This window comes from Myotis nattereri, assembly GCF_964212035.1.
Source record: "Myotis nattereri genome assembly, chromosome: 3".
Taxonomy (NCBI): domain Eukaryota; kingdom Metazoa; phylum Chordata; class Mammalia; order Chiroptera; family Vespertilionidae; genus Myotis; species Myotis nattereri.
Window position 1 is genome coordinate 205,070,524 of NC_138077.1, and position 14,690 is coordinate 205,085,213.

Here is a 14,690-nt window from a genome sequence, read left to right on the forward strand (position 1 = left end):
TTCAAAATCCTACGTCGGTTCCCCTACCTCTGAGAGACTGCCAAAAGTTCAGCTCAATGTTTCAGCTGCCTATTTGATGTCAGCTAATGTGTCTGAGCACATGGATTCAGGCACAAATACCAATCCTAGGACTATTGGTTCTCCAAGACTGAGCTTCATACTATGTCTACCTATACCTGCCTGAGTCCAGATAGAACAAAGTCTTCGGTTCCAGGTATCAGGAAGGATTGCTTTGAAAACAAATCCTCATACCTGTAAACTACAGCTAACCTCGTCACTTCTGCCAGGTGTCATTTTGCAAGGAAGACCAGACAGTTTATAAGCTAATCGTTGCTCCTGCCTGCCTCATAAATTGGGAAACAAAGGTAGGGCAGTAAAGGGGGAAATGTTTTATTGTCCCCATTTTCAAAGGCAGTTTCCAGGTCAAAGCAGGTGAGTCGTAACAAAGATCAGAAACCAACACCCAGTCTGTTCCACCCCCCTGAATTTCCTCCTGTAGTGGGGGACTTTACCCCATACGGAAAGCCACTTCTTCTCTAAGAAATATGCAAAGTAGACTCTGGGCCATAAGGGAGAGGACAGTGGGAGACAAGTGCATGCCAGGTTCATAAGTCTCCCTAAGGATTGGATGATCCCATATCTTGAATTTTCAGGACATTCATAATCATCCAAGTTACCACTAATTAAGCATTCACCCCTATGCTGAAGCATGTTCATGCATTATTTTATTTAATCCTCACACAACTCTCTAATAAAGATTCTATCGTTTTTGTCACTTTCTGAGGCCCAGAGAGGAGACCCCTGCCATGGCCACCCAGTTAGGAAGCAGCAGGTCTTTGGTTTGACATGTCAGTGATCCTTCCCTGCCTAAGACGTGTTTCTAGGCACTGAGAGACAGAGGGAGCAGAGGGCTTCCCTGGGGCCCAGGCTCACTCAGAGGCAGCTGAGGAAGTGAACCCCAGAGCAAAGAACACCAGGAAGAGGAGAGGGTTTCTCTGAAAGCAGCAGGGTGGGTGCAGATGGCAGCCTGGACACACCTGTTCCACCACCTAGATGGCCGTTAATGGGGTGAGTGTCATGCTCTTTCAGTTGTGATTTTCTTCTCATTTCTTCAAAGTTGTACAGAGGTCAACTCCCATCAAAGAGCTTCCCATGGATCCCTCTCTCCATCTTACCTTAGAATGAAGTCTGAAGAATGTTTGGTCACCAAGGCCCACCCCTTGGGAAGGCCTTTGCCAGGACAAGAAAAGTGCTGCCTCAATTTCATCAGTTTGAGTCGCTCTTTGTCCCTGCCCCCAAATAGATCTCCTATACTGACTTGTCACACTGCCTAAAATTCCACCAACAGAGCTCCCAGAGCGCAAGACTTAGCAAGTAAAAATATAGGTAAGCAATGAATAGTTTCTAGTATAAGTGTTAATTGTTGTTTATCTGAAGTTCAAATTCAACTGACTGTCCTGAGTTTTATCTGACAACCCAACCTTTATAGATAGCTACTAAGAAGAGTATACATATCTTGTGCACATATCATTCTTAAAAGTTGCACAAGGTAAAGTATGTGAAGTGTCTGGTACTCAGTGAGGTTTAAATCCCCTTGGTGTTGGGCCGTGGGGCTGTGGTCTGGTCTGGGTGATCTAGGACAAGTTGGTTTCTCTCTTTGCGCCGAGTTTCCCCTTCTGAAGGATGTGGAATTGCTCTGATCATCATTCAGGACCCTGAAGCAGCAGTGCCCAACTCCTTCATCTTTGTATATGAAGAAAGGGACTTTTCCTGCTACGGAAGCCGCGTCAGCTCAGTTTCCCACTGACTGTTTTCAGAGACCAGGATCACTTTGGTCGTTGTTGGGTCCACATGCTGAAAAGCTGAGATTGTCTTCAGCTGAATGAAGCTGGAGCCGCATTTCTGAGCCCCTGCTCTGCTGAATTCAAGTCCTGAAAGATGTTCTATCTAAAAAGAGAAGAGGAGGTTCCATGATGAAATAAATTTGGGAAACATTGTGATAAATGTCTCCCCCATCATCCCTTGTCAATTCAAATGCACGTGTTTGTATAAGAACATGTGCAGAATCAAATCCTGTTTCACTTTACTGAATGCCCCATTTTCCAAGCGTGTTTGCCAGTGGAACCCCTTGTTTGCAAAGCATCCCATCCAATAGCTGTCCCATGGGACTCACTTTGAGACACTAAGCTGTAAGAACCAAGGCTGCTATTATAGTGGGGTGTCTAAGGTATTAGTCAAAACCAATTTCTTACTCCTGGGGTAACTTTGAATCAGGACAGGTACTAATTAGGATTCAGGGAAACACAGCATAGATTTCCTTTTAACATTTATCTTATTTTCTATTTGGAAATGGATGGAGAGCCTGGGAACTGTGTAAGGCAACCAAGTGGGGTTAAAAACAGAACAGACTCAGGTCTGTGCTCCCTGGAATGTGCTGTGCAGTGGACAGTGGAGAGGTGTTTTGAGATAGGCACATGTTGTCTCCAAGCCCAGAAAAGGAAGAGGTGAATCCTTGTTCTACCCCTTCCTACCTGGGTGACCTTGGGCATGCTCATCAATGTTTCTAAACCTTAAGATGCCACATCTGAAAACCAGGCCTAGTTACACCTTCCACATGAAGAGTAAATGAAGGACCATTTGAGAATGCCTCGCATGATGCCTGACACAAAGGAGTCGAGATATATCTGTTAGATCTGAACCAGTTGTTGAAGCAAAGAAACAGAAGTATCCTCATGTTGACAAGATTAGAATTGATGGGGATGACAGCCAGGCATGGAGTACTGATGGGGGACCGAAACAGACCGTGGGGTAGTCTCATGTTCATAGGACAAGGCAGATCAAAGGAGTACGAATCAGAGAAGCAAAATGTTGGCAAATTTTAAGGCCAGTAGAAGCCACGACAAGACTGGAAATGCTGGCAGTCAATCTGAAGACTGAGTGGAGCAGCTTGGGGCCCATCGTAGGCCTCTGAGGACACAGAAAAGAGCCATGAAAGACTTCTTTATGGATCAGATTTCTCTCTGGGCGTCAGCAAATTAGTCAATACCTGCCTTATTCACCATCAAAGTGTAATGTGAGGATAAAATGAGATTTTGTATGTGGCAGGGCGTTTTTGGAACCTTGTCAAGTATTCAATGAAATACACTCATATAGATAAACAGTGAAAGTAAAAGAAATATAGAAAAACAGTTATTTGTATCAAAGTCAGTGTTTTTTAATGGGTGTTCACTGAACTCCCTGACAATCTGGCATAAGAAAATGCTCATTCTGTAAATCTAATACCTGCCTGGCTGCAGGAAAAATCCCATCTCGGTCACATTTTCCAAAGCCCTTCTCTCTCGAGGATTGTGCAAAAGCTCTCGAGACTTGTGCAGTCTAGAACATTCTGGGAGAGACCTACCAATTGTCAGCCCACATTGGACTTGCTAGGTTCACCATCCTAGCCTACCTTGAAGGTGGCATTTCTGATGCCTTCGAGCAAACTGCGAGCCCAGGAGGTCCTTGTCCAGGCCAGGAGTTGCTGTGTCTGGGGTCAGAACTCCCTCTGCTCAGCTCATAATGATTCCTCCCATCAGAGGCCCTGCCTCCTCCACTTTTCTGGAACTCTTAAAATTTCTGTCCTAAAGTTATTATTCTCTGGGGAAGCTCTCTTAAATTTCCCCTCTGTCCCCTCCCTATGGGTTGCCTATCCCAACCCTTGGTGCCCCATATTCTCTCAGACAATCTCACTCTGATCATCAATTGTGGGGGAGACTCTGCTGAAAGGGGGCCTGGAAACTTCTGCCTCTGACTACTTTCTTGGGATGAAGGAGGAGGAACTATCCACCATTATGAGAACAAAAATACAGACTTATCTGTAAATGTCACATATATACAAGTGATATATCCTTCACCTCCTTAAACGAAGTCTGATTTAAGGTGAATTGCTTGGATTGATTTCCATTTTATTTTTAATAAGAGATCCTTTTTTTTTTTTTTTGGCCAGTAAACTTACACTGCTTTGACCTTAGTACCAATCACGTGCTTTGACCTTAGTACCAACACCAACTGGAGTAGTTGCTGGCTTAGTTGTTTTAGAATTTGTTTTCTTGAAGATAAATGGGCACTGCTGACTCTGTAGGGCAAAGACAGTCCCCACAGAAGGTGAACAAAAAAAAAAATATTCCAAGCCCACCCTTCACCCCTGCACGACCCTCAGCGCTCTTACATTTGGAACGTATTCTGTCTTTCCTTCCTCTTTTTTTCAGGTCATAGCTGCTCATTTTATTTTATTTTATTTTATTTTAAAATATATTTTATTGAGTTTTTACAGAGAGGAAAGGAGAGAGATAGAGAGTTAGAAACATCGATGAGAGAGAAACATCGATCAGCTGCCTCCTGCACACTCCCCACTGGGGATGTGCCCGCAACCAAGGTACATGCCCTTGACCGGAATCGAACCTGGGACCCTTCAGTCCACAGGCCGACGCTCTATCCACTGAGCCAAACCGGTTTTGGCGATAGCTGCTCATTTTAGAGGACAAGGTCACTGTCAAAGAAAATCCACACAATCCTGGTGATTTTTCCTGTGACCAGGGACAAGGCTGGGGCAAGGCTGCAAACCAGGACTTCACTCTGAGATGGAAATAAATCTTGAGGCCTCTCTGCAGAGGAGGGTGGCTTGATTGCTGGTGAGATGATGTTGTGCTATTTTTTTATTAAAGAGAAAAGTAAAATCAAGGTCAACAGAAAAAAGAGAGGGAGAAGGCAGGTGTGTAGCAGTGGGGAATTGTAACCCACCCCATCATTCTTTTGACATTGTTTCTGCTGATGCTGACTCTGACTAATATGTAGCTTGTAGATCAGTGGTTCTCAACCTGTGGGTCGCGACCCCTTTGGAAGTCGAACGATCCTTTCACAGGGGTCGCCTGAAACCATCCTGCATATCAGATATTTACATTATGATTTATAACAGTAGCAACATTGCAGTTATGAATTAGCAACAAAAATAATTTTATGGTTGGGTCACAACATGAGGAACTGTATTTAAAGGGCCAGAAGGTTGAGAACCACTGTTGTAGATAAAGAGCATGTTTGTATAAGAATCCTCAAAACTAACTTCAAAAGATGCAGACTCTGATGTCCAGGCAGTCCAGCTCTAAGGGATTTGCTGACCTTCAAATAAAAACCAGGAGGATGCACCCCAGATCATCATTTCACTAGTTTCAAGGTCCTTACCAGAATAGACTTTCCAGCCCACTCCCCTTCATTTATTTGTTCTGCTTTCCCTCTCCCTCCTTATAAAAACCTGTGCCTACACTGAGGCAGGTGGCCAACACATGAATAAACCTCTTTCCTTTCACACCAGCACCTGTCTTACGAGTTTGGCTTTAGTTGCATCAGGCAGCTGGCCCTGGGTTTCAGTTACAGGTGGAGCTCTTTTCCAGAGAAAACACTAATGCTTCAGGATTATCAAAGGCAGTGGTTCTCAACCTGTGGGTTGCAACCCCTTTGGGGGTCGAACGACCCTTTCACAGGGGTCGCCTAAGACCATCCTGCATATCAGAGATTTACATTACGATTCATAACAGTAGCAACATTACAGTTATGAAGTAGCAACAAAAATAATTTTATGGTTGGGTCACAACATGAGGAACTGTATTTAAAGGGCCAGAAGGTTGAGAACCACTGATCAAAGGTGACCAGGAACTTGCTGTCCAGTGTGACTCAGAGGAAAACACAAATGCTTAGCAACAGGGCTGAGGGAAAACCCAAACTGATGCAAGAGGCTATCCCTGTAGAAGGGGTGGGATTGGGTCCATGGAGGTTGTGTTGGGGGGACTAAATGACTGATCCATGAACACATTCAGCAAATGCTAACTCCTGTGAGAGCCACGTTGGCAAGGCTTACCTAAAGTCAGACGACCTTTGGACTTCGAAGTCATGTGAGCCAAGAAACATCCTTTATTTGTGAGCTATGCAAGCTTGAGTTGAGTTATCTGACTCTAGAACCAGAGATTCCTAGGCACAGACACTCTTTTGATCTCCGTTAGGCAGATGAGGAAACTAAAAACCAGAGACATGAAGTTGGTTGCTCAAGGACACACAGCTAAGGTTTAAACACAGCTCTGTTGGACCAGCCAGTCTGCTCAAACACAGCCTTCCCACTAATGATTCAAAGCCCAGGTGCCCAGGAACCTTCATTACTTCTAGTCAAGTGTCTTCCTCCCAGGGGGACTCTGCAAAGGCCAATACTAGACATTGTGAGAGAAAGGGGGCTGGTTTGACAGCCTCCTGACCTTGGCCTAACCACCCTGCAGAGCAGCTTAATGGGCCACAGGCTGTGCTTGGGAAGATTAATGTTCACATGGTCCAGTGGTCCTGATCCCAGGTCTGTGCTCCCTGGAATGTGCTGTGCAGTGGACAGTGGAGAGGTGTTTGGAGATAGGCACATGTCGTCTCCAAGCCTCGAGTATCCAGGACAGCATGAGTCTGAGGAGGCGAGAGTTCATGGGTTTAATCTCAAGAGAGAGATGCCAGGCTACACGCCCACACTCTCAATCCCCACCTCTGCCTTCTGTCCCATATTTACCAATTCTTCCTCTTATTTTTTCTTCATGTCCCTTCCCCCCTTCCTCCTCCTCCTCCTCCTCCTCCTCCTCCTCCTCCTCCTCCTCTTCTTCTTCTTCTTCTTCTTCTTCTTCTTCTTCTTCTTCTTTTTCTTCATACATCTCCTCTTTCCACAACGGTTCTAGAACAATTTACAGAAAATATATACAAGGACTAGATAAATCATAAACTAGAAAAGGAAGTGCAGACCATTAAGATGGGCATGGACTGCAGTACCACATGCCAAATGCGATACTTCACAGTTGCTATCATTGAGCTTTCTGGTGGCCAAAGCAAAGATGGGAAACAGTCAATTATATAGTTTCATAAGCTTATTTCTTGAGTATCCTTTGAAGGAAGACAACAAAATAGCCCAAAATACAGCTCTTGCGAGCCTCTAGAAAGCAGAGTCAAATGCAAGGTTCTGATGAGTTAGGTGATTCAACAGCATTTCCCAAACTCTCAAAATCTCAGCTATACTAGTGCACAGCATTAATAACTGTTCCAAAAAAAGAGAGTTTCACAGGCAGATTCGTTTGAGATAAAATCAGAATTAAAAAGCCAAGCTAGCTTTTTAACTTCAGAATTTCCAAGAGCTTTTCACACTCTAATGCCATGTGACTCTCCAACCAGATGGAACCTTCCTCTACACCCACCCCCAGTTTTCTCAGGAGTGTCTTCTAGATGCTCACAGAAAGCTAGAGACCATGTTTGAGATGCATGGACCACAGTGTGAAGAATGATGATCAAGAGGAATGGCTGAGCTGACCTCCTCCAAATAAAAGTTCTCTCAACCAGGCATTTAGTAGAGTTGGCCTTCTGATGATTTAAGGCAAAAGTGTCCGACATGGCCCAGACTTTAGGTCCGGATACTCTCAAGATGAAATAAGAACGCTTCTTTCTCAAGCTCCTCTTCTCCTTCATCTAAACAACTAGAGGGCGTGGGAAAGAGGCTACAAAGGGTGAAGTCGAGACCCTCTCACAGCCTGTGAGTGACTCCATCTCCACCAAGATGGGGTCAGGTGTGCTCCCTTAGGGGCCTGGGTCAGGTGCATAGGTGGGGTTCCCTTTGCCACTGGCTTAGCTGCATGGAATTAAAGGAACAGTTAAGAGAATGGAGTCTTAAAGACATGCTACATGGGTCCCAAGAGACAGAAGTAGGTCAAGGATGAGTTTCAAGTTGAAGTCTGAACTAGAAAGAGATAGGGGCTGGGAGGGAAATGGGTCTGGACTCTAGAATCATTCTGAATTCAAAAAATGTGGACCGATTGGCCTTGGTCTCAGGGGCAGCCTTTTGCCGCTGGAGGAGCCTCCGTGTGTGTGTGTGTGTGTGTGTGTGTGTGTGTGTGTGTGCGCGCGCGCGCGCGCATGCAGGACCAGAGCTGGAGGACCATGGGGGGACTGGGGAGCACTCCAGTCGCGCCTCTCATTCTCATTAGGACACAGTCCCATCTTCCTGCTCCCCCTTAACAACCAGATGGAATAAAGGCTGAGCTCTCTGTAAACTTTATTCAAATACAGGAAAAAAAAAATATGGACCTACGGGTTCCTTACCTGGTCTGTAACCTTGGAAGTAGATGCAATTTGATAATTCTGAGTCGGACAAAAGTGGTTTCATCTATCGCTCATCAATGATAGTTCCCAACCTTCATGCCTTAAATCAAGTTCATAAACAACTCAGCGTAGATTAAAGTTTGGGACCTAAACCACCAGATGCTCTGAGCCAAAAAGGCAGATAGAGGAGATAACACGCAGACTGCAACTTTGAAAGGGCAGGATATGAGAAGCACATGTCCACGGATGCCCGTCACAGGACTGTTAGTAACAGTGGAAAATGGGGGGGAAGACTCAGCATTCCTGTCACGGGAGCTGATTAGATAAAATATGCTATGTTCATATGACAGAACAACCTTCACGAATGATTTGAAGTGTATTTATTAATATGCAAAAGAGATGTAAGATAAGCTATTAAGTAAAACGCACATTACCGAAATATAAATAGCAGCGTCCAGTTTTAATGAAAGAAAGGGTTTTTGTGCAGGCATGCAATGAAAGAAGTCTACAGGCACATATCAGAATTAGAACTGGTTCTCTGTGGGCTGTGAGATCGCTGATGACTGATGCCCTTCTCTTTATGATCATCAGTAATTCCTTTTTTCTTACATTAAGCATGGTTTTTTAAAAACATAATTATTCTTAAAAGCAGAAAAAGAAAACAAGTGCAGTTTCCAACTTCCTGCAGTTGGTGCCTAAGGCACTTTCTCTTCGCATCATTTCACCTCCCCTCCCTCCACGCTTGATCTTCATTGTCCGGTTGTTGTCAGTTTGGTTCCTTATCCTCTTCCTCTGTCTCCCCCACCAATCCATCCTCAGACACACAGGTGCTTTGAGAGGGATGGAGGTGTGGCCAGCAGGGTCCTCAGGAGCCCAGAGGTCGGAACTCTGGAATATGGCTTGGGTGATGGGCATTTGGCTGGGACAGGGCTCTCTGCAGCTACTGGAGTGTGGAGTGAGAGTGGGTTGTCAAGATCAAAGACCAGGCATGGATCTGACAGCTTGACCTCTTGACATTGCTGCTCCCTCACTCCTCTCCCAATGAACTTGATGCAGAGCCTAAAACTCAGGTCCAAAGTGTCTTTTGGAAGGTGTGGGTCTGTGGTTACCAGCACAGCAGGAGTTCTGAGTGGTCCATTTCAAGAGAACTGGGCTCCGATTTCCCCACTGGTAGCCGGGTGTGAAATTCTAACCCAGCTTGAGACTGAGCTTCTCAAACTCCTCCTATAACCCCCCCCCCCCCCCGGAGTATTTGAAGTCACAGGATGAAAGAAATTGCATTTCAAAGGGGGGGAAAATGTACTGAGAATTAATGAGTTCATATTTGTATAGCAATTAAAAAACACATTATATTTGGAGATTTGGATCGGACTCTGAGTTTTTGAATTATAATGTTATAGCAAGCACAAATATAACACAGACAAGAATGAGGAATCTAAATGAATTCAACATTTTAAAGCTCAGGAGACAGGGTGTACTTCCCCGGGGACAGACCTGCTCCAGGCTGTGCTCCAGATCCTGCCCACATTCACTGCTCTTTAAGAAGCACTGAGGGTTGGGGGGATGGGGGGAGAGTCAATGGAGAAAAAGGGGCACATCTGTAATACTTTCAACAATAAAGATAAATTTAATTTTTTTAAAGAAAAAAAAAATACTGGAAGAGCAGATCACCAAAGTGTCTTATCTCGTGTCCCTGCAGGGATCAATTACATTGAGGTCACTTACAAAGCCAGGTGCATACATTACTGAGCTCCCCTGAGCAGGTCTGGATGGAGGTGCAGGGTTAAGTAATCTCCCACAATTCCCTACAGTGTATTTGTCTCCGTTTTATCAAATTTAAAAACGGAGCCTCAATGAGATGGAAATGACTCCCCCAAGGCCACCCAACTAGTAAAGTGACAGGAGCCAGATATCCAGCTATAAAGCCAGTTAAGCCCAGGCACCTGGAAGGGACAAAGTGGTGTCCCAAGGTGGTAGGATGGGGCCACATGAAGGATCAGGCTGTTAAAAGCCGTCGTTTCTCAGGGAATGGAACTTTCTCAAAGAAAGGTTCACATTCCGCTTAATGTATTTCTGTAATATTTGGATGGTTATAATCAATGTATTTTCTTCACTGTCTTTTCCCAACAATTTCACACGGTTATTCTTTAGACACTAACCCAAAGTAACTGCTCTTGGTCTGACTTCGACCTCACCTAGCTATCTTCCTGATTATTTGGCTTCCAATAGAGCTGGCCAGCGGAAGAGAGGCACAGGCCAAGCTGACGTCACCGTATTGACCACTGGAATCTCTATTTCTCAGTATAAATGAATGCAGCTCAACAAATATTTTCTCTTCCTATGCCCAGTTTTCCCCAGGGCTTAGCAAACAGAAAGGAGCATTATAAAGTGCCAGTCAAAGCAGAGAAGAGAAACCGTATCTTTTAGTCTGGGACACACAGGCACTGGCTCACTCTTGGCCACGTGCAGGCTGGTTGTCTGGTTGATGTTTGACCCTGAGTCAGACAGCAAATAAAGGCTTCTTCATCTCTTGCTATGTTACAATTTCCCTTGCAAGGGGCAGAAGTCCAACTGACACTGGCTCTAGAATAAATATTGGGGTGGATTTTAGAGGTTAATATAACGGGAAAAAAACCAAAGATAGAGCTCTGGCTTCAGGCATGGCTGGATCTGGGCATTAAAACAATGTCATCAGCCCTTTTTCTGACTCCTCTCTATTATTATTATTATTATTATTATTATTATTATTATTATTATGTGTGTGTGTGTGCATGCGCTGACCTTACTCTTAGGCAGTTTCTTTGCATGCAGTGGTCCTGGCAGCTCCAGAGTTCCATCCCCTAGTTTGGAAATCAAGCAGAGAAATTTCTTAGTAGACCCAACACAAGTCCCAGAATTGAATTTTATTGGCTCGGCTTAGATCAGATGCCCATGTCTGAACCAATGGCTATCACCGCAGGACAGAATATGCTGATTGGTCTTCCCTGCCTCACATCACCTCCCGCTTCCACAGAACCGGGAACCACACAGAATGACAGTGGGGAGCAATGTTTGCCCAAAGGGGACTCAGGCCACTGTGGAAGGAAACACGGATGCTTGGCATGGGGGCAAAACAGATGCCCAGCGCTCCACCTGAGATCCCCTTCATCTTGATCTGGGGGAAACAGAATGGAAAGAAATAACTGACAAACTGAAGACGAAGGAGAAGAGATGCCATGGTGGGGGGTGGGGAGAATTAGATTTCCGAGACAGAGGGTCCAGGGGAGGGTGAAATGGAGGGCACTGCCTGCCCCTTGGGGTGGGGAAGAGCTGGATCAGAAGAGCTGGAATCTTCGTGGCTCTCAACAGGTGACCTGAGCAGCAAAGAATCGCTCTGCACGTCCTGAGCGAAGCAATTGTCTGAGGGAGTGGATTGTGCCACCCCACCCGCCCTCTGACATTCAGGGCAAGGTAAAGGGATTACGTTTTCTTAACTGCCGTGCTGCTTGCCTCAGTCCCACGGAGTCCTGTTAACTTGAGTCACCTTCCTGGAAGCTTATTGCCCACACACAAACGGATGAGATTGAGTTCCTGGACACCAGAGGCTGGGAATCCGACCTTGGACGCCAATAGATTCCTGCCCCATGGAAGGCCCCTTGGCAGGCAGCCAGCAGGTCTGCCCTGACCCAGCCTGCCTCTGCTTCCAGGCCCCGGGGCCTCCTTTCTACTGGGCCAGGATTCCAGGGGCCGCAGATAGGACCCCCGGCAGGGGGCTTCCTCAGAGACGGCCAGATAAATGGCAGCTGTTCTGTGCAATGTGATGTGCCCAGCACACCCCTAATGGTGCCTGTCCTTAGGTATGTGAAGAGCATCGCAGGGCACCGATGAGATGCTCGGGAAGCAGTAACTGTAAACCGACTGTTCGACTGGGCTTCCCTCACCCACCTTCTCAGAACACGTTCCCATCTCTCTTTTTCATGGGCCACCTGCTCATAAATGTGTTCAAAGCACAAACACACATTTGCCCCCACAGATCCTGACATCCAAAAGGTTTAGTCCGAGACCGCCTGCGGCAGCGTTTCTGAAAGCGGGGCCCCCAGTCCACCTGTGTTAGACCGACAATGTTCACCTGTAGATTCTCAGACCCCATCCAGACCTGCTGGGTGTGTCTCTGGGTTTGGGGGCTAGAGCTCTGCCTGTTAAAAGGCTCCAGGGGTGGCCTGGTGGCGGTGCTGGTGGGAATTCACCTGCCCCGAGGCACCTGGCCCCAACTGGACGGTTCTGATTCACTAATAGGCCCTGCCCACTTTGGCCCTTCCATCAGGTAATTCAAAGTCTCCAGGCCTGCTGGTTACTGATTAACTCTAGCAAAGAAATAATAATAATTGAAGGGCAACACAAGCCCAGAGACAGGCTGAGCAGCCCCGGGAGAACGGTGCCAGACGGCTGTTATCACCAGGCACCCAACAGAAGGAAAAGGAGGCTTGATACGCCACCTCAAGTCAGACTTGGTCCCGCAGCACCTTGTCCATGCCCAGGCCCTGAGCTGCCGCGTCCCGCCGGCTCCCCTGCCCAGAATGGCCTGCACCGAGGCCCCACAGCAGCCAGCCCCGCACCAGCCCCAGCCCCTCTCGGCAGGAGCCACCACCACCATGGACACCGCAGGCCCTGCCGGGGGTCATCGCGGCTCCGTGGGTCCCGACCTGGAGTGCCTGGTGTGCCGGGAGCCCTACAGCTGTGCCCGACTCCCCAAGCTGCTGGGCTGCCAGCACTCCTTCTGTGCTGTCTGCCTGAAGCTCCTGCTGTGCCCGCAGAACGACACCTGGTCCGTCACCTGCCCACTGTGCCGCAAGGCCACCGCCGTCCCCGGGGGCCTCATCTGCGGCCTGCGTGACCAGGAGGCCGTGGTGGGGCGGCTCGCCCGGCCGTGCCCAGAAGTGTGGCTCTGTCCTCAGGAGCTGGTGAGTCCCGCCGCCCTGACAGCAGGGCACCCCGGCTTGGCAGGAGAGGATGGGCAGGACGTGGCAAGTGCCAACCGTGTGGCAGCCCGGCGCCTGGTGGCACACCTGCTCCTGCTGGCCTTGCTCATCGTCCTCATCTTGCCCTTCATCTACCCCGGGATCATGCAGTGGACACTCACCTTCATCATCGCCCTGGCCCTGCTGGTGGCCACCCTCTTCTGCTGTCACCCCCGCAGCCAGGGCAGCGGCCGGCCCTGCCCCAGAACCCTCTTCTGCGGGGAGCAGAAACACAGCGAGATCTCCTCCGTTGCCTGTGTGCACCCCGTCCGGGCACCCACAGCACCTTGTGCCTCTGCGGCCCCGATATTCTCCCAGTGAACAGGGTAAGGGGCTGTGAAGTTAGGCTGCTCCCTCAGGAGACGGAACGCCAGCCAGACTTGCAAGCTAAAGCCAGATGCTGTCTCGGATCCAGAACTATGTGCTTGGAGGATAGACTTATGCCTGCCCCAGGGACAGCGTGGCTAAGCTGTTCGGGGTGGGTAGGAGGCACTAATGACTTGAACACTACAAGGGGGGCTCCTGTTCCTCTGATTCCAGTGCTCCGGGTTTTTCTTTCTATACCTTGAGGAGAGTAGTGCAATATTAACGTATTGAAGAACCAATAGAACCAGAACTCCTCTTTTATTGTTTTGTAATTTATGCAGCTGGTTTTATTTTATTGCTTGGTTGGGGCTGGGTTTTTGTGTTTGGGGTAGTTTGCTCATATTTCTGGCTGCTACACAATTTCCCTCCTGGGAAGTCAGAGCTCACGGGACATCCTCCTGTGTCCCTGCCAATGCTGCCCATCTCATGCCCACCCCGCCTTGCCAAAGGTCCCGGCAGTTTGGGTCTTCCATTGAGTCGCCACACCATCCTTCCCCCCAAGAATGGAAGGAGAGAACTTGTATGAAGAAGCAGTACTTCTGATGCCAGCAGGAGCCCCCACATTTAGTTGGCAGAGCTGGGGAGTGGGGAGGGAATGCGGGTGGCTCTGGGAATTTCCCTCAGCATCCCCCACCAGAATTTCCCAGTTCCGTGTCTTCTGGCCCTGACTTAACAGAGAATCTCGGAGTTGCAAGGGCTTCCCCCATGCCGGCCCAGCTGCCCACCTGATGCACTGCCCCACATTCCAGAACTGGGAATTATGAGTGCTGCTTTCTTTCTTATTGCGTCTCGCTTTCCATTTGAGCATTTGTCATAAAGATAAGAGGCCTCGTAAACGCAGCGGTCCTCTCCAATAACCCCAACTTTCCCACCTCGCACCGAGAGTCGCAGTCATCTGAAAGGCGCCTGTTTTTTTTCTCGGTCATTTCTGCTCCGTAGCATGGAGGAATGACCTTCCATGGTCACCCAGGCCAAGCCTCAGCCGGGGGAGACCTGGGGGGTGCAGGGGAGCAGAGGGTAAGAGATGACACGCTATTTCCTTCCAAAGCCATAATAGGAAAGCAGACTTGAGACCTCAGATGGGTTCCCTGAGCACAATCCATTGTCCTGTCGCTATGGTTGACAGTACCTTTGTCGGGAGGGAGGTGTGAACTCTGTCACCAGTGCACAGGGGTGGACCCTGTG

General features: G+C 47.9%; 1 protein-coding gene across 1 annotated transcript; it reads left to right on the forward strand.

Annotated features, from left to right (window-relative positions):
• Positions 1–12,698: 12,698 nt before the first annotated feature.
• RNF186 (ring finger protein 186) lies at positions 12,699–13,460 on the forward strand (the record flags this gene model as incomplete). The annotated part of the gene is made up of 1 exon (XM_081086113.1): positions 12,699–13,460. One exon carries the CDS (start codon positions 12,699–12,701, stop codon positions 13,458–13,460), a length of 762 nt encoding a protein of 253 aa, XP_080942239.1.
• Between the last annotated feature and the right edge of the window lie 1,230 nt (positions 13,461–14,690).